This window comes from Rhopilema esculentum, chromosome 19 (genome assembly GCF_057945365.1).
Source record: "Rhopilema esculentum isolate cy_ngs chromosome 19, ASM5794536v1, whole genome shotgun sequence".
NCBI lineage: Eukaryota > Metazoa > Cnidaria > Scyphozoa > Rhizostomeae > Rhizostomatidae > Rhopilema > Rhopilema esculentum.
The window spans coordinates 5951567-5971779 of NC_142833.1; the positions used below are offsets into that span (position 1 = coordinate 5951567).

The 20213-nt window shown below is 35.8% G+C and overlaps 1 protein-coding gene across 3 annotated transcripts in view; it reads left to right on the forward strand.

The window, feature by feature from the left end:
• Positions 1–19720, forward strand: part of LOC135688477 (tyrosine-protein phosphatase non-receptor type 11) — a 32419-nt gene extending 12699 nt beyond the window's left edge. For 2 of the 3 annotated variants that reach the window (XM_065205338.2, XM_065205339.2), the window contains 17 exons: positions 2847–2969; positions 4216–4425; positions 4667–4789; positions 5643–5805; positions 6743–6847; positions 8211–8310; positions 8926–9005; positions 10290–10430; positions 11852–11983; positions 13056–13213; positions 13677–13744; positions 14434–14510; positions 15037–15111; positions 15624–15676; positions 16844–16889; positions 17408–17460; positions 18582–19720. In XM_065205338.2, the coding sequence (XP_065061410.2) occupies positions 2847–2969; positions 4216–4425; positions 4667–4789; positions 5643–5805; positions 6743–6847; positions 8211–8310; positions 8926–9005; positions 10290–10430; positions 11852–11983; positions 13056–13213; positions 13677–13744; positions 14434–14510; positions 15037–15111; positions 15624–15676; positions 16844–16889; positions 17408–17460; positions 18582–18585 (1711 nt within the window). In that variant the 3' untranslated portion in view covers positions 18586–19720. Of the gene's footprint in view, positions 1–1230; positions 1424–2846; positions 2970–4215; positions 4426–4666; positions 4790–5642; positions 5806–6742; positions 6848–8210; positions 8311–8925; positions 9006–10289; positions 10431–11851; positions 11984–13055; positions 13214–13676; positions 13745–14433; positions 14511–15036; positions 15112–15623; positions 15677–16843; positions 16890–17407; positions 17461–18581 lie in introns of those variants that run through there. The other variant, XM_065205340.2, reaches the window with a different exon arrangement.
• The last annotated feature ends 493 nt before the right edge of the window (positions 19721–20213 follow it).

Consider the following 20213-nt stretch of genomic DNA (forward strand, 5'->3'; position numbering starts at 1 on the left):
TTCGATCCAGTCTTTTTTTGAGATCAGTGGGTACAGCTGGGACAGTGCCCTGGGCCCAAGCCCTGGCGGGGGGCTATATTCGAAATTTACCTTTTTTTATTCTTCAACGATGATGCCTTGCTATTCCATGCTTTCTCCCAAAAGAACCCCAAAAGCCCAAGATTTGATGTTAAAGTATGTGAAGGTAATTCTGTGTTGTTCATGTTTGATACATTTCTCGACAATCTTAAGCTCAGGCTAGCAAAGTTGGTCCGTCAAAACAAAATAACATAGAACGAAGGCTTTAACATGTCACGGCTTCTATCACACCTATTTTGTATAAAAAGAAGCCCCGGCCGAAGGTTTGCAGGGAAGATTGACATTCTTCAAAGCGCTGTATAAAGCCCGTTTTCACCTTCAAATTCAGAGAGAGGGCGTTTCTAGGGGCAAAAGCAGGGCGTGGCCTAAATTTTTTTGCGTAATTTGAAGCCCCGGTATGGCGAATAGAATCCCCCCGAGGCCCGTCCTGCCTGGCGGCGGCCCTGCCTAGAAAGACATCTCTCTGGCTTGAATTTGACAAAGTACTATACTGCTCAACTTAGGTTATAAAATTTGACGTTTCTCAGGAAAAAACTGATCATCGTTTATTGGCAAAAGTTAGGAGGAGGTATGATAAAATTCTAGTGATAGGAGTTGGAGAGGAAGGGAAAACGTATAACGATAGCAGCAGTCTTTGAGCATCCAAAGGTCTTAGAAAATCTATGATTGTTTCTTCAGTCACTGTGATGAAACATTTTTTCCAGCCTCTGGTCGTTAGTCAATTCCTTCGCTTCGGTCCTGACATCAAACCTTTATCTTTGCTTACACAAAGAGGATTTTGATTTTTTGAAGAATACTTATCTTAAATTGCCGAAAAAGGTTCACCAAATGTTTCAAAGGAATTCATAAAATGGTTTGCATAAAAATTGCATTTGAAACTTAAAACAGGTTTTTCTCACAAAACATTTGCTACTTTCCCAATACTTTTGTTTTTACACGAGGGTTACACATCGATTTAAATCCACCAAAAATGCCGAGAATCATGCCTTTGACTCCTACTCCTGGAAAATTGGGGATTTTGAACGCCAGAAAATACCATTTAAAAGAGATTTTTTGCAATTTAGGGGGGGCGTCCGACCTCTCTTGCCCCCTCCCCAAGCTACGCGCCACTGCATTCATTTCATGATTCATTCGACCGCCCTTGCTGGCAGCCTCACTATGATACCGAAACTTGCCTGGCTGGGTTTACTTCCGTGACTGAGTTTACAAAAGGATACAGTTTCGTCTCTTTTTACAAGTTATGGTTTTTCCAAAGTTCAAGTTTCCATGAGAAATGGAAAATTCATAAAACCTGAGCTTTGCCCGCTAATAGAAACAGAGCAGCATAAGGAGAAATGACGGGAAGGTATGTGAGTTTGTTTTCAAATTTTTCGTAGTTGAAGGGCCTATATCTCACAACAGTTCATTTTGTCAGATCTGGGTTATATCATGTCACCTACACTGCGTAAACCATTTCTGGGAATGTGACTTTTTTGCGACTTTTTGGAGTATCTGCCTCTAGTCTAGGGCAGAAAAGTTCAGTAGAAACTTAGGCTGTACTTATCTTGTGACAAGGTGTAATTGAATATTTTATTATGTCGTTACACCGCGGTATAGCCGAGCCGTTCTTGAAAACCTGAAAAAGGTCTTCATTGCTCATCATCATTTATCGCACATGGCTATTTCTCAACGATTTAATTATAGCTGTTAATTACATTCATCCTTTTTGATAAGTTAACTAATAAGTTCTAAACTAGAAGCTATTTGTAAGAATTGCTGCTGATTTCAAGGGTTTTTTTCTTCTATAAAAGCTGACGAGGCATGTTTAAAAACCAGAATGTGTAAACAAGGTATATCTAGTTTCTAGTTTTATTTGATCTTGTAGCTAACTTTCCAAGTGTACTTAATGGAATTAAAGAGTACCCAACTTCATAAAATCTTCATAAAATTTTAAAGTAGGGAAGGAAATAGTAAGTTCAGAGATGTGGAAATATACAGGACAAACATGATTGGCATGGTTGCTCTGTCTCTGGCATTGAACCTGTCTCCAGCATTTAAAGTAGAGATGATTGTAAATAAATGAGAAATTGATACAAGATGAATAACTTTTACCTTGTATCAGCTTACGTGTTTATTAAGACTATTATGTTTTAGTTGTAGGTACAGACCACTCAAAAATATTGTATCTGCAATGTTAATACCTTTCTAAACTGATATTTTATTATAAAAGTGATTTGCCTCCTCTCAGTTATCCAGGTATGAGAATTAAGGCATAGATAGAGAATGAACCAGGAAAAGGAAAATTTATTGTATGCAGCCCTCAGAGAATGTGTGAGAATGTGAATGTGACATTTTACATTTAGCTTTTGCTGTTGTGTCCTTGATCTCAACTTTGCACTCTCATGCTTTTAGTTTTTGTAAATAGATTTGGATAGGTAGCTTGTTGTCTGGTCCTTTTATTTCACAATAGTTAATTCGTAGATGCCACTGACCATTCCATTACAATAATACCCTCTCAATGTCCCCTTTAATTTTCAGTCCCTTTTTGATTTGGTCTTGACGACAAACAAAATTACAGTTTCTCATTTGACATGTATATGCTCAATCAATCTAATCATTGATCAGTGGCATCTTCTAGCACATTTTATCCATTAAACTTCATAATTTTCATTATTTCTTGCACTCTGAGCATTATATCGATACTCGGTCCTGCTCAGTATCGATGTAGATGTAGATAGATGTAGAATAGAAAATCCAATAACCAGTGTATCATTTTCTGCATCCTATAGGTGGTTTCACCCACATATTACCCCCCAGGAGTCAGATGACTTGTTGAAAGGGAATGGTAATGATGGAACGTTTTTAGTGCGACCAAGTCAAAGTCACCAAGGAAATTTTACCATTTCCGTCTTGTAAGTATACATTTGACTTTTAATTCTTGATGCAGAAATAATGGAACATTTGTTAATAACTAATGATAAAACATATTGATAGGAATCAACACACAAAGAGAAATCGAAACATAAGACTTGTAGCCATTGTCATGTTTGTACTGCCAACTTTAACTTTGTTGAATCAGGCAGGTCAAAGATTCAGCGTGTTGAAATTTGCAAATTCATTGAGAAATTATGCACTATTAAGCTAAATATGCCCAATTGAAAATCCTGTACAGGGGCAATGTTGCAAGTGGTGATTTCTAAGGACATGATTGTTGTTACAACCCTCCCTTTCTATGGAAAACTATACATGGCTTTGAAAAAAGCAAGTTATCCAGTCATGTTTGACATCTTCAAGACATGTTTCGGATTATTGGTAAAGCCCGATCGTCTTTCCACCTAGCAGTTTTAGAATCTATCTACATTAGCACGAAAAAACCGCTACTGTGTAGACAAAAGGAGTTTGTTTTCACCTTAGGATTCCACGGGTAACATTCTAATAGGCAAGCGGCACTGATTGGTCAACCTTTACAGTCATGTGCTTGTGTTTCTGATTGGCCTATTTCGATCCACAACTGGGTATATATATTTCTTAGCGTAGAGTTTTCGATCTATGTTCTGACGTTTTAAACTCTGAAGAGTGTCAGACGAAAAGCTTTAGTTTACTAAATGTTTGCTTTTTTCAAAGCCATTTACAAGTTTTGTACCACCAAAAGATTGTTTGGAAAACTATACCCGAAAATACTGCTATTTTTGCAGGAAAAATTGACAGTTTAAAAACTCTAGCGATTAAATGGGGAGGAAAACTGTCATGTTAAATAGTCACCACTAACAAGTTATCATTGCCATCATCTCAAGTCTACATCTTATCTGAGTTTCATATTTATAACTTTCCTTCAAAATGTAAGTGAGTCTAAAATATGGAGTGTTGTCTTCAACAAAGTAGAGTTTTAGAAATGTGAAAATATATGTCAGATTTAGAAAATATACTGAAAAGAAAAATATATGCAGAGAGCTTTCAATAAAAACCAAAAAAGGCCCAAATTTGGCATAAAAAGTTGTCACATGCTTTATTTGGTAGCAATGGAGTCAGGTTCTTGGAGCAGATGTGATGATATGTCAAAATGATGGGATTTTCTTTGCAGAATTTGTGCCTGTCTGTTTTGATATACATAGAAAGACAGAAGTGGCCCTTTAAATGCTGCCCTTGTTTAACTTTCAGGCATCAAAATGAAGTGACAAATATTAAAGTACTCAATGATGGTGATTGCTTTCAGTTAGCTTCATTAGATGGAGCAGCATCAGAACCATTTGCAACATTGAATGATCTTGTTAATCACTGCATGAAAACAAAGAATGCCATTCCACTTAAAGATGGTGGCTGTATTGAGATGAAATATCCACTTGCTTCCCAGGATCCAACATCTGAAAGGTATTCCCATGTCTAAGGGATTTTTAAGTTTTTTCCCAAATTTCATTTTGAATTTTAGTGTCAAAATTATCTAGAGTATTTGTGAGCACTTTCGATGCAAAAAGTCCTTCTTTGAATTTGGTTGATCTAAGGTTATGTGTTTTGCATATCCGTGCTGTTTTGTAGTAAATATATAATTTGGTCTAAATAACTATTCACACATTATCAAGAAAGGTTTGATAATAATCTCTCTTTTTTCAAGGTGGTTTCACGGGCCATTGAAAGGTGCTGAGGCAGAAAAATTGTTATTGTCAAAAGGCACTGTGGGGAATTTTTTGGTCAGGGAGAGTCAAAGCCAGCCAGGCCAGTTTGTGATCAGTGCAAGGTTGTAAATAAAGTTAACTTCTCCAAAACACATAGTCCTTTTAATTTTTTTCATTGACGTTTTTTCAGTGAATTTACCTGAATTGCTACAATCAAAGATTAAGGTCAGAATCAGAAATTGAAGTCATGCATGATTTCACTCAATGATTTCACATTCAACACTCATCAGAAATTGAAGCTTTAGTTTTAGTCTAATATTAACAGCTGTTTTATAACGTTTTGCAGCAAAAAGAAGATAAGACAATTAAACTTTTTATGCATTCAAGATTGATCTTGCATTTAGACTCACTTTACACTCAAATGAAGCCAAAGGAGGTTTTCACACTCGTCCAGCATTACACATGTCCCAATAGGCCCACTTTAAAAACTGCCTAAAAGTACTAATAACAGACTAGGATTGGATCTAATCCTCTGTGTCCAGCGTCAGCCCAACAAGCATTCATATATTTCTGCTAATCGGTCCCTCTTATTTCCTGTCTATCATTTTTCATTATATCGATTCCCGCAATATTTTCGTGTAAGTATTCATTCATGAGTTTATGGAGAATTACCGATAATTTCGTTAAATTGGAGCATAGAAACACAAGAGTACTAGTCTGAAAACACATTTACAAGAACTCTAGAGTAAAGATCGCTACCCTGGATATTAGAATTAGCTCCACCCTTTGCATAAGCCTCCCCGTTAACCCACCGTTTCTAATGCACCGAGCTCATTACTTCACCTCATTACCTCATTAATTCTTTAATTCCTTTAAATTCTTAATTTACTGCATCTATAATCGAACTTCCAATGATCCATTGTTTAATCCATCGTTTGAAGTTTTTTTCTAAGATTATTCATTTCTATTTGAAAGGTGCCAATCGGGCGTGTCACATGTCATTGTGAAAAATAGAAATGGCAAATTTGATGTTGGATCTGGTCTTCAGTTCAATAGCTTGGCACTCCTTGTTGATTATTATAGACAAAATCCGCAACTCAGAGATGCAAATACCCAAACTGATATCAAGTTGGTGGAGGTGAGGATTTGAGTTATTTGAACCAAAGTCATATCTCACTGAAGAACAAAACATTTTTTAAAAATACTTCTCAGACGTGCGTTACTTTCATTTAAGTTAGAATTATTTTTCGTACAGAACATCTTCTCCTTTTACAATTATGCTTTTTTGAACCAACTTTTGATGATTTCAACTCTCGATCGTTCAAGCAATTTTTTTAATTCAAAAGTTCTACATATCGGTTGTTGAGCCAAAATCTTGGTTGAATTTGGTTAAAGTGTTTGGTTATCAAGTTAGATATTTAACTTCTAAGTTTGATGAATCTTCCAGAAGCAAGGATTGATTAGGCCTGATTAACGTGCCATGCTGCTATCGACATGCCAATTGGCAATATTTTCAGCACGCCTGTGACATTTTGATTTTAAATTCGTGCTCTAATGTGTATTGGATGTATCGCCCTTCATTACCTAAGCTTTCACGCAATTATTTTCTTCTGCCACAAGTTCATCCCCTCCTTAGTATCTTTGCGGTGGGGCTTTCCCAGATCTTGTAGAATACGGCTCCTTACGGTGCCTGAGTCAAGCTGCATTGGAAGGTCGTGGCTCGATAAGATTCATCCTCGGACTAGTTTTCAAGTTTTATTTGTGCATTTAGTTGGTGCCATGCTTAAAGATTTCTATGTAGCAGTGTACGATTCTGGGATGACGTATAAACCATTGGTTTTAACGGGAACCTAACAATCACACAAGCAAAGTATCAAATAATTTTTCATTGTTCCTGTAATTGTTGCGTTTCCGTCTACCATTATTATAGTTGTGCTCAAATGCCTTTTTATCATCTGTTTAGTGAAATGCCTCATAAAATTTTTTTGTGATTTTCAAGTGGAAAATAAATAAATGAAAATCTGTATAATTTATTCTGAAGAATGTGTCGAAATTTGTTTACATTTTTTCCCTAGCCATTTTACAGTACAAGTTTCATAGCACGAAATATCGGAGAAAGAATGCAGCAACTGGAAAAGAAAATTCACCCTCGATTAGATGGCTTTGGTGAAGAGTTCGAGGTACTATATTATCTTGCCTGATTTTTCCAATCTTTTGTGAACATTTCAACTCGACTTTTCGATATTTAGGAAATTTTGCCAATTATTGATTTTAGCTTTATCAAGATTATAGTTTGAAATACACCAATTCGACTTACGGCCTCATTTTGAAAAATTCTTCAAATTCTTTTGTACAAAATTTTTGACCTCAGATTCGGATTGACAGCAATGATTTTAGTATACTTGGAAGTTTTCATTTTGATATTGCTCACGATATTGATTTCATGACGACATAAAGACAAAAATTTTATAAGGGATTTGACCGTAGTGGCGACTAGGGGGGTAAAGTTTCCCCCGGAACGATTTTTGCGGTCAAATCCCTTACAAGTTTTCAAACTTCATTTCTCGGTAAAATCTAAAATACAAGCTTAAACAATATGAAAAATGGTATCCCGCCTAAAATTATGACGATAAAACCAAATCTGAGCTTAAAAAAGTCGTATAATGAAGTTTGGAGAAATTTCCAAAACGAGGTCGTAAGTCGAATTGGTCTATTGCGATGCCCATTATGGGCTTTACTGATTATTGTGATAGATAGAACAAAAGATGGTCTGCAAACCAAATATGTTTTCTATACTGTTTCGTATTTTACGTATTTTCCGTAAGGTTTTATTTGTGTATTTAAGTGACACTCGCAACTTGTAAATACTCGTGGCCGATCTCAACATTGCATGCTGATATGACCTCGTTATCTTATTTTGTTACATGGCCTCACCTCAGAAGATTTTCCTTAAAACGCATTGATTTTTCCATTACTTTTATAGGAACAGACTGGAGGTCTTGAAAAATAGGCCTTCCAGGTTGCTTTTACTATAATCTGCAAGAAACTTTCAACATCAACTACTCAGACACTCATATTTTTAACAGCAAAATACCCGTCGGCTAGACTAGACACGTAGCTCGCATCAATGCATTTTATCAATATCGTATGGTCTTTGAACTTAAAAAAGGCTATTTAAAAGCAGAGAGTCCAAGACCCGCGTTGTTGTCATTATTTTTAGAAGAAGGTTTTCCAATGCTTAAGGGTTTTGTCTGGATAAATGATGAACTCTCTCTTTGATTAAACCTCTTTATGAATTCCGCAATACTTTTTGGGAGAAACAGCTTTAGTTCCTGGCTTGTGGCAGCTGTTCTGTCAAAAAAGGCTGATCACTCTGACAAGGTGGCTAAAATACCTGTAATGCTGTCAAATCTCTGTATAAAAATCATGTTTTGCTTAAAAAAAATTGAGATGTTTTGGGTTGTAGACCCTCTTTCTAGCCTTGTCCTTGCACCATCCGTTGTTGAACAAATCTCATTTCAACTTGTTTTTTTTATGTTTTAGCGGCTTCAGTACTTTGATATGAAGCAAGGTGCCTATAGTACAAGGGAAGGCATGAGACCTGAAAACAAAACGAAGAACCGTTATAAGAACATTCTTCCCTGTAAGAATACCAGAATTATTTACTTTTTATTCAATGTTTCACATGTCGTATTCAACTATTTTTCCTTTAAGGTTTGCCCCTGGATTCTCAATTTGACCGGATTTTTTTATTGCGATCATAATATTTAGGCCGTGTAAAAAATGAGAAAAAATTAAAATTAATTGTAATCTTATTACAAATTGCTTCATGCAGAATTCATTAAGAAACATTCCAATGACGATGGAGCCGAGTTTTTTTAAAGCTTTTTAGTCTCCACTCTAAATCCGTGAACAGTATAATGTATCAAATATTAGTTCTCAATACACGAAAACGTTTAATCCCTTCTACTTCTCTCGTCTTTCTAAAATATTACTTTTCAAAATTGTTATAAATTCTTTGACTCTGTTTCCTTTTTATTATTATCTCAGCCTTTGTTTTGGACATTTGGAACTCTTATCAAAAACCTTATTGCAAAATACTGTGTCAATATGAATATCCATGCATGTTTGTCAAAGCACAAGCCTGCCATTTGAGCTTCTTAAGTCTCTGTTTATTGCTGCATCGACGTCAGCACTGTTCTTTGTAGCGACCAGTGATTTGCTACAATTTAAGTTTGAAATATTTCTGCTTTTTTAGACGATCACTCTAGAGTGAAGCTGCAAGGCGCTGAGCCAAGGGTTGTTGGTTCAGATTACATTAATGCTAATTACGTCGATGTAAGTACAGTCGATTACAAGTACTTTCTATTGTTCAGTGATCTGCAAAACACGTCTTTCCAGAGTTTGATGCTCATTCAAAGAATCTGTTACTTGCTTCTTATATGTATTTATTCTTAGATAGCCACATTTGTTGTAGGAAAACGTTTTAAAAAATTACCAGTAGAGGGAAAGCTAGTAAATCAGTGATCCGTAGTCTTCCTTTATCTGCTCGCAGTAATTAATCGATTTATTTTATATAGTAAACGTGTCGTGAAATATAAATAGGTTGTTTTGTGCCAACCCTAGACTATTGCACAGGGTTTTGCCAACCAATCGTTTGTATAGCTCCCGGCTTTTCAGCTGGTTCACAGCCAGTTTATATGAGAACAACGTCGAAGCTTTTTTCCTAGTTCTGTAGCCTGTATGCGTTTTGTTTTATCGCGAAAACCGTTCAATTTTTTTATAAAAGTATTATGTTTTCTTTTGGTTAGTATCACATTATATCGACTCCAGCCTTTGGTGTTGCAACATTTGACAGTACACAATTTCCTTTTTGTAAGAATGTAGCCTACAAAAATATTAAGGCTCAAAATCGCTGAAGTTTAAGAATAATTCAAAAATAATGCCAGGCTGAAGCCTCATCAAGAGTTGAATTATTTGTTTAATTGAATTTTAGGGAAGCAAAACAAATGCGAGTTTGACGCTATATGTTTTTAAAGACTCATTGCTAACAATGAGCCATTGCACTACGCAAGCATCCCATAATGCATTTTTAGACTGTCTGATATCAATTTTGGTTAATCCGTAAAAGTTTACTGCCACTGTTTGGACCGTAGCCCCGCTCGCAAAGGCCCATTGTTAGCAATGAGTCTTTAAATAGACGTATCCGCACTTGAAGTCATTAACACCATAATTCGACTCAGTTACACCTTGTACCGCTGAAGAATAATTTAGGAATAATTTTAGGCCATAAATATAACAGTTAAGAATTTAGAGGCTCGGTAAAAATTTTGTATTCTTATAAAGAAGTTTGTAGTACGGAAAGCGGAAACATGGCATGTTTGAGTACTTTTCATCAGGTATTGCATATGGTAGATGCATCGGACTTCAAAAGTAAGATTGATTTGATTCGTATCTAAGTGTGATTCGAAAGTAAGTGTTCAATATGACTTTATGACGTGTTCAATAGTGAGGTCGTCAATTCAATCAGTTAGCCTATTTGAAAAGCAAGGTTCGTTAATGTAGTATATTTGTAATTCATATCAAGAAAAAGCTACGTAGATTTTTAATTTTACCTTCAAGAGCGAGCTTAAAGAAACCCAGACAAGCTATATCGCAGCTCAGGGATGCTTGCCGTCAACGAGGGCTGCTTTTTGGTCAATGATATACCAAGAAAATTGTCGTATAATTGTTATGCTTACAAACGAAGTGGAACGAGGAAAGGTAAGCTTATTTCTACTTTTTCTCACCTCTTATATGTTTTTTAAATCTGCTGTTTGCTATGATAAATTTTTCTCTAGTCCCTTGAAACGAGAATGGCTTCCATCAGTTGCAGGACATATCTGCCTCTCTATATGAAAGCTGATTTCGAAACCTGCTGAGCTTGTAACAAAAACTTTGATAGTTGCTTGATGGACAAAAAAACCATTTTAGATAAAGAGAATGGAAAGAGCCCAAATAGACGCATTTGTAAACATTCCTTATGCAACTTGTTTTAGTAATCAATTTATATACTAAACAATGCTTACAGTTTCTCACTACAAGTATTGGCAGCATTATTCATATTTTGACTTAAATCATTTTTTGGATACACTTTCCTTATTTGATTTAAACTTATTTGTTTTGTTTGATAACCCTCGACTCAGTTTTGCCCATATGCAAATTCCTATTCTCGTTTTTATTTACTATGTTATCTTGTGTTCACTTGTTTTATAACACAAATAAGCATTGCACAAATATCGAAGGGCATTGATCGTGGTTTATTCGATTGGCCTACTTCCATGTGATTTTTCAAACACTCTGTATATGAAGGGGATATCCATCTTCTTCAGAAACAACTCGAACAGATATTATGTTTGCTGAGAGGCATTATACCTCGGGAGGTAAACTAAGCCTAATTTTGGCTGAAAATTTGGACCCACAATTCCGCAAACATGATGAAAACTATACCCATCATTCCGCAAAGCAAATAAAATTTTTAAAGCACATAAAAATCATTAAAAGAATTTTTCATGTCCTTTGCCCCAAAATCTCAATGTTACAAATACCTCATACTTTTATTTCTAGCTGGACATTCATTTTGCCAATGCCAAATCTCCTTCCTAATAATTCCGCACTTTTCAGGAAAAAGGTACCCCCAAATAATGGCACGTCCCCGTACCTTCAAACATGTTAAGGTACCCACCCCCCCCCCCACCGAGCATTATACAATACACAAGAATGTTGTCTAGTGTGCTCTTCTGAGCTGTACTGTTGGCCTTTTCTGTCCTGCCATGTGAATTTGCTTGGAAACTCTTCAATTTTCTCAGGGAAGGGCTGCGTTAAAATAAAATTAGGAATGTAAGTAAAATCGTACTAGGGAAAACAAACTAATTTTTTAATTTTATACCGGGTTATTCCTACTGGTATTGATGTATTCCTTAAACTGCTGCTATCTTTTAAAGATGTTTCAAGGAATAATTGCAGACATGTTCATTTGACATATTTACCGATTAACGGGTTTGCTAATTAAAGAAGCCAATCATATGTTTCACAAAGAATTAATGCCCTTTTAATAGTTTTTAATCATTATTATCATGATTACATATTTCTGTACTTGCTGTATCAGCTTTTACCAACTATAATAAAACTTTTGCACCATCCAGGCAAAATGTGCGCGTTACTGGCCGGATGCAGGGCAGTCAAATGAATACGACGACATTGTGATCGATAATATGATGGAGAGCCACAAAGGAGATTTCTTAGTTAGAGAACTGCGGCTGTACAAGAAAAATGAGGTAACCGTCAATTTATGCATGACCAAGCTTTCTAATTTCATCGTCATGTCCTTGTTTATTCGCCATTTCCAGCGTTTCTGGTTTTATCTTAATGACTAGACAAAGCGATTCGACAAATCAGCGAACCGGCGAGTGCGACCAGTTCCTCGGTAGTTCAACTGAGTTGAAATACTAGGCGAATGTTTGCGCATTCGAAACGAAAGAGGAAGTTTAGTCTTGCGCATGCTCAGAAATGCGTTCGCTCAGCCGCGCGACCAATACGAATTAAGAGGAAACCGGCCTTAACACTCCCTTCAGTGATGACCCCGCTGAAACGCTCTATATCCAAGGTATAAATATTATTCGCTATCAAGGAAATACGATGATACGATACGGAAATACGCAAATACGATATCAAGGAAAATACGATCATTTTTTATATTAGGATTTATCCACACCCGATTTCCGTTGTTTTCATTTCACTCCTGAAATTATCCCACTTTTTCGTCAAAGCCCGCAAGGAGCTGTGGGGCGTGTCCTATAATACTTGGCATGTGGCATAAAATGACGGGCCCTGACTACGAAAATCTTTCTACCTCAATCCCCATCGCCTTTAATCAAAGTTTGATCAAGTGAAACCTTTTTAATCGAGAGGATCAATAGCTTGGTGTTAGGCCATCTAAGGTAAGAATTTGAGTGAATAAGTGGGAATTAAGTTGTGGTGAAACGCGGTGGTTGTCATCAAAACTGTTATCAAAATTTTGAATGGCATGACAAATTGCTATTTTTTCAAAATTGATTTGACAAATAGACTTACAAATTGTTTGATTACTTATCTTTGTTTATATGTTAACATGAATTTTTTTATTGCTAAGATTTTTTTTCTAACTTGAAAAATTTCTTGATAAATGAGTAAACGGTCATTTGTTTCCGACGATTCCAGGACTCGGTCCCTTGCTACTAATTCCCATTTACAGGCTTTTCTAGTTGTGCTTCTGGTTAATTGCAGGATAAGATTTTGCGTAATCCTAAAATAAGCAGACCTGTTTCTCATTTTGATCATAAATTTGATAACAACGTTTGCAATTTCCAGGCTGATAAAGAGCCTCGAATGATTTACCAATACCATTTTACTGCCTGGCCTGACCATGGAACTCCAGACGAACCGACAGCAGTGTTGGACTTGCTGGATGACATTTATGCCCAGTATCTAAGATGTCATAGAGTAGGCCCTATTCTGTTCCATTGCAGGTACCTTTTGCCATTCTTCAGTTTATGCAATTGACGTCAGTATTCGACCTCTTAAGCGTGTACTTTTTCATTAATGGGTCTTGGCTGATCGACTTTTTTAAGTGACGTAGTCTGAGGTTTACTGAATCAAGAACGTTGAGGTCACAAGTTTAGTTTGGAAGACAACCAGTCTATGTATGTACAGGATAAAACAGCCAGGTTACCACAATTTGCGTATGCATTAGAGTATTTTATTTTATTTTTAATTATGGCCCAATCAGTCAAGAAGATTGCGTTTCAGAGGGCCATTTCAAACTTAACCATAAAAGAAGTTGTAAAAATCTAAGATTGTATATGTTTATCAAGAATATGGGAATTGGAAGTCAAAAGTGGGTTTCATGGAAGTTTTCTTCCGATATCCCTTTCATACCATCTAGTCTTCTACTCAAATCCTCCCTCGATCAAGTCACGTTTTTTTGCTTAGTGCTGGCATTGGCAGAACGGGAACTGTGATTGTCATCGACGTCCTTATTCACTTGCTTGAAGAACAAGGTATGAAAATTGCCGGCATCACTTCTCGAAATGTTTTTGGTTTTGACTTGATTTGTACGGTATCCTCTAATCTAGAATCCCTGCCATTAAGTCCTTGGAACACCATGACGTCATTGAATGGTTTGGGAAAGCTGAAGGTTTCTTCCCCTGTTACAGAAATATTCCCCTCCCCTCCCGATAATCCAAGTTGAAAAGAATATTACTTAAACTATCCGATGAAGCTAATTAAATGAATTTCAAGGACAATTATTGTTGCTACTACATATTGCAACCGCCTCTCTTGCCCGGTGATAGGAGGGGCAAGGGGACCTAAGTGCCCTTTTCTTGAAAGTGCACATGTAAAAATTTTTTTATTACAGAAGTTAGCCCATTTACAAATGAAATGACAAAAAAGTTAGTAGAAGCTGGGATTTTTTTCAAATACCCTTTTACTGCCTCCTTGCCCTTGGTCGTTCCCACATTGCTGCTCATTAATCTATGATGTTTCTTGCCCTGTCAGTTCTTCTTTTCGGACACTACAGCAAGACACCTCCAGCAAATTACCTCAAGTGAGGCAACTCCAGGTTAAGAGCAAGCCCAATGCTTATGAACCAAGCCATTTTCAAGTATTTTTATCACTCGTTGTTATGCTAGTACCTTATTTATTTATTGCATCATTTATTTATATCTTTATCTGTGATTTTGCGTAGGCATTGATTCTGACATTGACATTCAGAAAACGACACAGTTGATCCGAAGCAAGCGCCCAGGAATGATACAAACCCAGGTGAATAACTTGAGTGGGCACCAGTTTCACTTTCTTCAATTGTAACTGATATTATTGTTAAGGTAGAAAGATTGATTTCCATTGACTTTATTTTACCCAATGATCAATGATCAATGAACAGAACAACTCGTTTAGAAAAAATGCTTTACAGGAACCAAATTTGAAGAATAGAAATAATTGATATTTCTCGGAATCTCACCGGTCGCGTTAAAATGCTATAAGAGAGTGATAATTTTAAAGGGTGATCTAATTGGAGATGCATTTTGTGAATCAACAACTCTTTGCTTATGATGGTTATTCCTTTGGATTCTGGTTTTTTATGTATGATCTCTGTTTTCTTCTTTTTTCCGATCTTCCCATTTCCTTAAGAAATACTCATTTCACATCATGTTTATTTTATTCCCATTTTTTTTGTCTTTTTACGCATCCATGTTTTAGATTGTGATTTTTAATGTTTTTATTCCTGTCACTGAGCACGTGTCGCACTGTAGGATAGCCACCTGAGTAATAGAACATTTCTTTTCAGCACCAATATAGATTTGTGTACAGAGCAATTCAGAAACACCTTGAAAGGTTTATGGCTGAGCAAAACTCATCCAAGGTTGGTACAGATATATAAACTTCTATTTTTCTTTTTTTCTCCTTTGTTTGATGAATTAATGAACCTGTCAATAGCTGACGGTATTTGCTTATTGAAATAATTTGATCAATTGGGAGAGCTTTCTCATATGCTTTGGTGTGTCTAACAAAACAGTTCTTTATCTATTGGCATAACCATTTGTCCAGTTTTGTGAGCTGCTCCTCTTTCTTTATTTCATATTTCGTTTTCTGTAAAAAATGAATTTTATGCCCCTTTTCAGTGCGATTTTATACTAAGTACATGAATTCTTCTGCTAAAGGACCTTCAATATTCTTTAAAAAGTTCCTTTTAGGTTTTATTTTTTTGCTAAATGATAGCTGCTGTGCATTGAACATATGATTTAGCTATTTGTAAGCCCTTGATTATGCTGGCAGTTTTGAATGAATATATGAAGAAGATGCCATGACAAGTATTTGCACTTCTATATAACGCAAAGCACTTCTTTAAATCATTGACTGCGTTTTCTAATGCAGGTAACATCTTCCTCGGGTATTTATGAGAATGTCCAAACTGCTGTTGTTGGAAAGTAAGTTCATTTAAATATATTTCATCAACCTTACTAGCAACTTTCACTGCCTCCAGTTGGATTAATCTAAGGGTGCCTCCAAAACTTCATGTTAACTTATCTTCTTACTGCTGATTATAATGTCTCTAATGCTTCATGGATCTTTGAGCTTTGATTTTAAACCCCTTTGAATTCTAACAATTTTTCAGATAGAGCAAGAAACATAGAATACTATGTTTGTTTCCCTAGGTATATTTTGCTTTTCCGTCCTATCTTCAACTTTGTGGTACCAAAGGCTAATTTAAATATGTCGTTATTTGATCGGAAGTGTGCAGTATTTCATGCTATTTGGGGTTTGCTTGCCTACGGCATCGTTTGTATTTGCTGTCCACATGAACTTGGAATCATTAAAGCCCTGGTCAAACGCATCCAACATTTCATCCAACATTTACTCCCAAAAAATTAGAAAGTTCGTTGATATCTTTCAGCGGGTGGTCAAATGCATCAAACATTTCGCCCAACATTTCATCAACATTTCATCCAACATTTCCATCACCGTGCATCGCCTGCGCAGCGACATGTTTGCAGCACTGGTTTACAGATTATAAAAGGGGGGTAAAACAAAAGTGAATGATGAAAACTGATTTCGAGAACAACACGTTGAAATGCATAGCTTCCCGTTAGGCCTATGCCTAAATCTAGATCGCCATCGCTGCTGTGACTCTCCACGTCAGTGCTGCGATCGTCCTAATCCGCCACCTTTTCCTCAGCTATTAATTGTTAGATTATTTCATAATGCACTTTGCTTTTGCTTTTCATTTTTTACTCGATAACTTTGAAAAAAGTTGCTCACAAATGAATCTGGATTCAGCTCGGCTCAAATGACAATAAAGAAGTTTGAATCATGCGCATGCCTAGAAAATGAAATGTTGAGTGAAATGTTGGATGGAGTGGTCGAACGCATCCAACATTACATCCAACATTGAAAAACAAAATTTGTTTTTGACCGTGATCAAACTTCATCCAACATCGGTTTGCAAATGTTGGGTGACCCAACATGGGTGGTCAAACGCATCCAACATTTCGTCTAACATTGGTTTTCTGCATGTTGGATGAAATGTTGGATGCGTTTAATCGGGGCTTAACGCTGTCATTTGGTTATTTTTCAACTTCAAAATATTTTTCCAGACGCCAAGCTGGAAACCCACGCAGCAGAGGAAATGTTTCTGATAAGGTGAGGCAATCATACTTGAATCAGTGTCTTTCTTTTTTCTCATACCATCTGAGAAAAAATGTTGCTCGAATATTTCATTCAACATACTTTATTCTATCCTAGTTTGCTTTGTGTTATTGAGCAACTGATGTCGAAAAGCTCATGTTTTATAATTGTTGCTATATGGTTTCATATGTATATTTCGATCAGTTTTTTATTCCTTTGAAGTCGGGATAGTTATTAGGTTTCTAGGTTTGTATAAAAAGTGCATTCTGCCTATACAGAATTTGCCTTTACAGAACAGAAATAATTTTAATGTGCCATTTTGCAAGTGTATGCATCAGCAAAGCTATAAGCCACCTAACGATTTTCGTTTATTTTAATGCATTATTGTGTCATAGATACTGTTGCTTTCAGAGTTCTCGCCTCGTATACAAGAGTTCTCGCCTCGTATACATCTGACTGCCTATTTCTTCATTTCGCGTTGCACTTTTCATATTTCTTCCTTGCTTTTCCTTATTCCGTTTTGTTTATTTCAGTCTTTACTTCATTCCAATGGAGATCAGGCGGAGTATAAAAGAAAAGGCAAAAGGTAAAGAAATTTCAGTCATTTACATATGCCCTTGTTTAAAGATACTGTTTTTTGAATGTCCAGTGTTCTATTAGTTCACTTACCTGAGCTTTGAGTGCCGAATGGAACTTTATCAATAGCCTATTATTTAACTAAACCAATGGGAATTGAGGTGATCATCCAATTTTGTCGGGGCATAACATCTTTAAGAAAAGAGACAAACTGTTCCTAAGATCAGTAAAATATCCGAGTTCCTTGGATCATGGAAACAAAGTTTTTCTATTCTAAATTTGCCAAAAGAGATAAAACTTTCTAAGTTCTTCTCAGTTTCAACTTATTCATAGAGTTTAAAGCATAGTCGTCAAATCGTGATTGAGGAATTGCTGCATCAGGAGTTCCCGTTGAATTAAAACAATCGTTTTGCTAGAGATGAGTAAAAAGAGGCGATTGTATTAAGATGCGATCATGATTTGACACCTAAGTTCAAATTCTACTTTGACTTGCAAATGATCAGTATTCGAACTCAGTATTCTTTGCTGGCTATCTCACTACGAAAAAAGGGCACCACATTTTTCCGATAAAGAGTTGATAAACAATATTATTTTTGAAGCCTATGCATACTTTCATTCGGAGAACTTCTTCTTATGTCACTGTTTGACCTCAAGAATATAATGGAAGCTATTACTGGATGAAATGGAAGCTTTATCTCCGAAAAAATGAGAAGCTTTTGCTTTGGGAAACCGGAAGCATTTTATATGAAAATTCGATTCCTGTGTGATTCATGTGGGATTCATGTGGGACATTTCAAAGTCTTCTTTTTGTCCACCTCTCATTACTGTTAAAAAATTAATGAAAAGCTTTCAAAGCTGCCAGATATGTTTCTCAGTTTTGTATTTCAAAATTTAGAAATCTACCCTGATGGCTATTGTTTTTGCTGTCAATGCTGTCATTCTCATTGTTTTTGGATATTTGATTCATTTGTGACATTTCAAAGTCTTCATTTTGTCCACCGCTCGTTACTGTTTTTAAAAAATTCATCGAAATCTTTCAAATCTGCCAGATATGTATTTCGATATCGAGAATTTATCTTGATGTCTATTATTTTGCAGTCAGATAATAAATTCAATTCTATTTTTTCTCAGGTGAAAATTAAGATAAATACGACTGGCAAGTGGATTTGACTTTATGATCTATTTTGGTAGCGGTTGATTCACAATATTTTCTATGGTGATTTGTAATATATACATATTAGGTGGATCATTCTGTTAATTTTTGAAACTTTTTTTGATAATAATATTTGAAGACTCATTATAAATCCTATTGTAAAAACTCTAAAAACATTTCTAGAATTTTATATTGTATGCGTGATTTGCAGCCTTGTTGCAAAGAAACCATCTTACCCTCAGAATTACGACAGGTCAAGGCATAGAAGATCGTATCAGTTATTATGATATTGTACTCAGTATCAACCCTGCTAGGCTTTGCAGATATAATATGCATATACTACAACACATCCCAGATATCTACCTAACAACTGTTCATTAATCGTAATCCCTAAACTGAAACAAGTATTAGTATCATCCAAGGTGCTGTTATTAACTCTATGCAAACTGTAGCTCTCTGCAAACCCTTTTGAACATCACCAAGCAACAAACAACATTTTAAGTCTCAAAACCATTACACGAATGCTTTTTAAAAAGAATCAATGAAATTTTTAATCTTTGACTTTTCATTCCTGTTTGTTTATTTTAACAATGATGCTCATATCTTATTGTTAAGTTATCAGCTTGTTATAGTTATAAGAAGAATACGACATTATTCAGTTACGTATCATAACCTAAACCTAATCTTAAAACCCAAATCTTTCTGTATGAAACAAGTAAAAGGGCATCGTGGTTTTCATAATTGATTGGAATGGTGTAACATCATTTTTCAACAGCGCAAAGTGTGTTTTCATTTGGCCTTTTTCATGTTTAAGTGTGAAATAAAAGGGTCTCCAGAATAGCTCAATTGAATAGTTATTTTGAACTAACTTTGATTGATACCAGTGTATACCCTATCCCCACTCTAACTTTCCAATTACAGTTGCTTTCGTTCCTTAAGTTCATCTAAGCCATTTTCAAGTTCCACTAAAACTGTGTACAGGTGTCACTTGTTGGCTGTCGATCCACGATGCCCTATAAAAGCCAAATATTTTCATGTTTTCTAAATAAATGTATTTTTGATTGTTATGATTACTTTGATTCGAATCATCATTATAGAGGCTTGAAAAATCATAAAAGATTGTCATGATCTTTGTTTAGTCATTCTTTGAAGTGAAATTGTTTGTTGTCCATTTTTATAATCCCAGTTGCATAAAGAACCTATCTACATGTAAAAATTTGCGATCGTTTATGAAAAAACGCATAAAAAGTATTTCCGTCTACACTGATACATTGGATCTTTCACAGAGCGTCTAAAGCTGTCCACTCAGGCTGTCTACACGTAAACATTAAACTGACTGCAATCGAGCATTGTAAACATTTAAAGATGTAAACATTTATCCACATGTAAACATTTGCGATCGTTTATGAAAAAACGCATAAAAAGTATTTCCGTCTACACTGATACATTGGATCTTTCACAGAGCGTCTAAAGCTGTCCACTCAGGCTGTCTACACGTAAACATTGAACTGACTGCATTCTAGCAAATGATAAGAACTTTGAAGCTTTGCACACGTAGAAGTTATTATATTTTATTGGTTTTGGTTGTGACTGACTCGTAGCCTGATGAT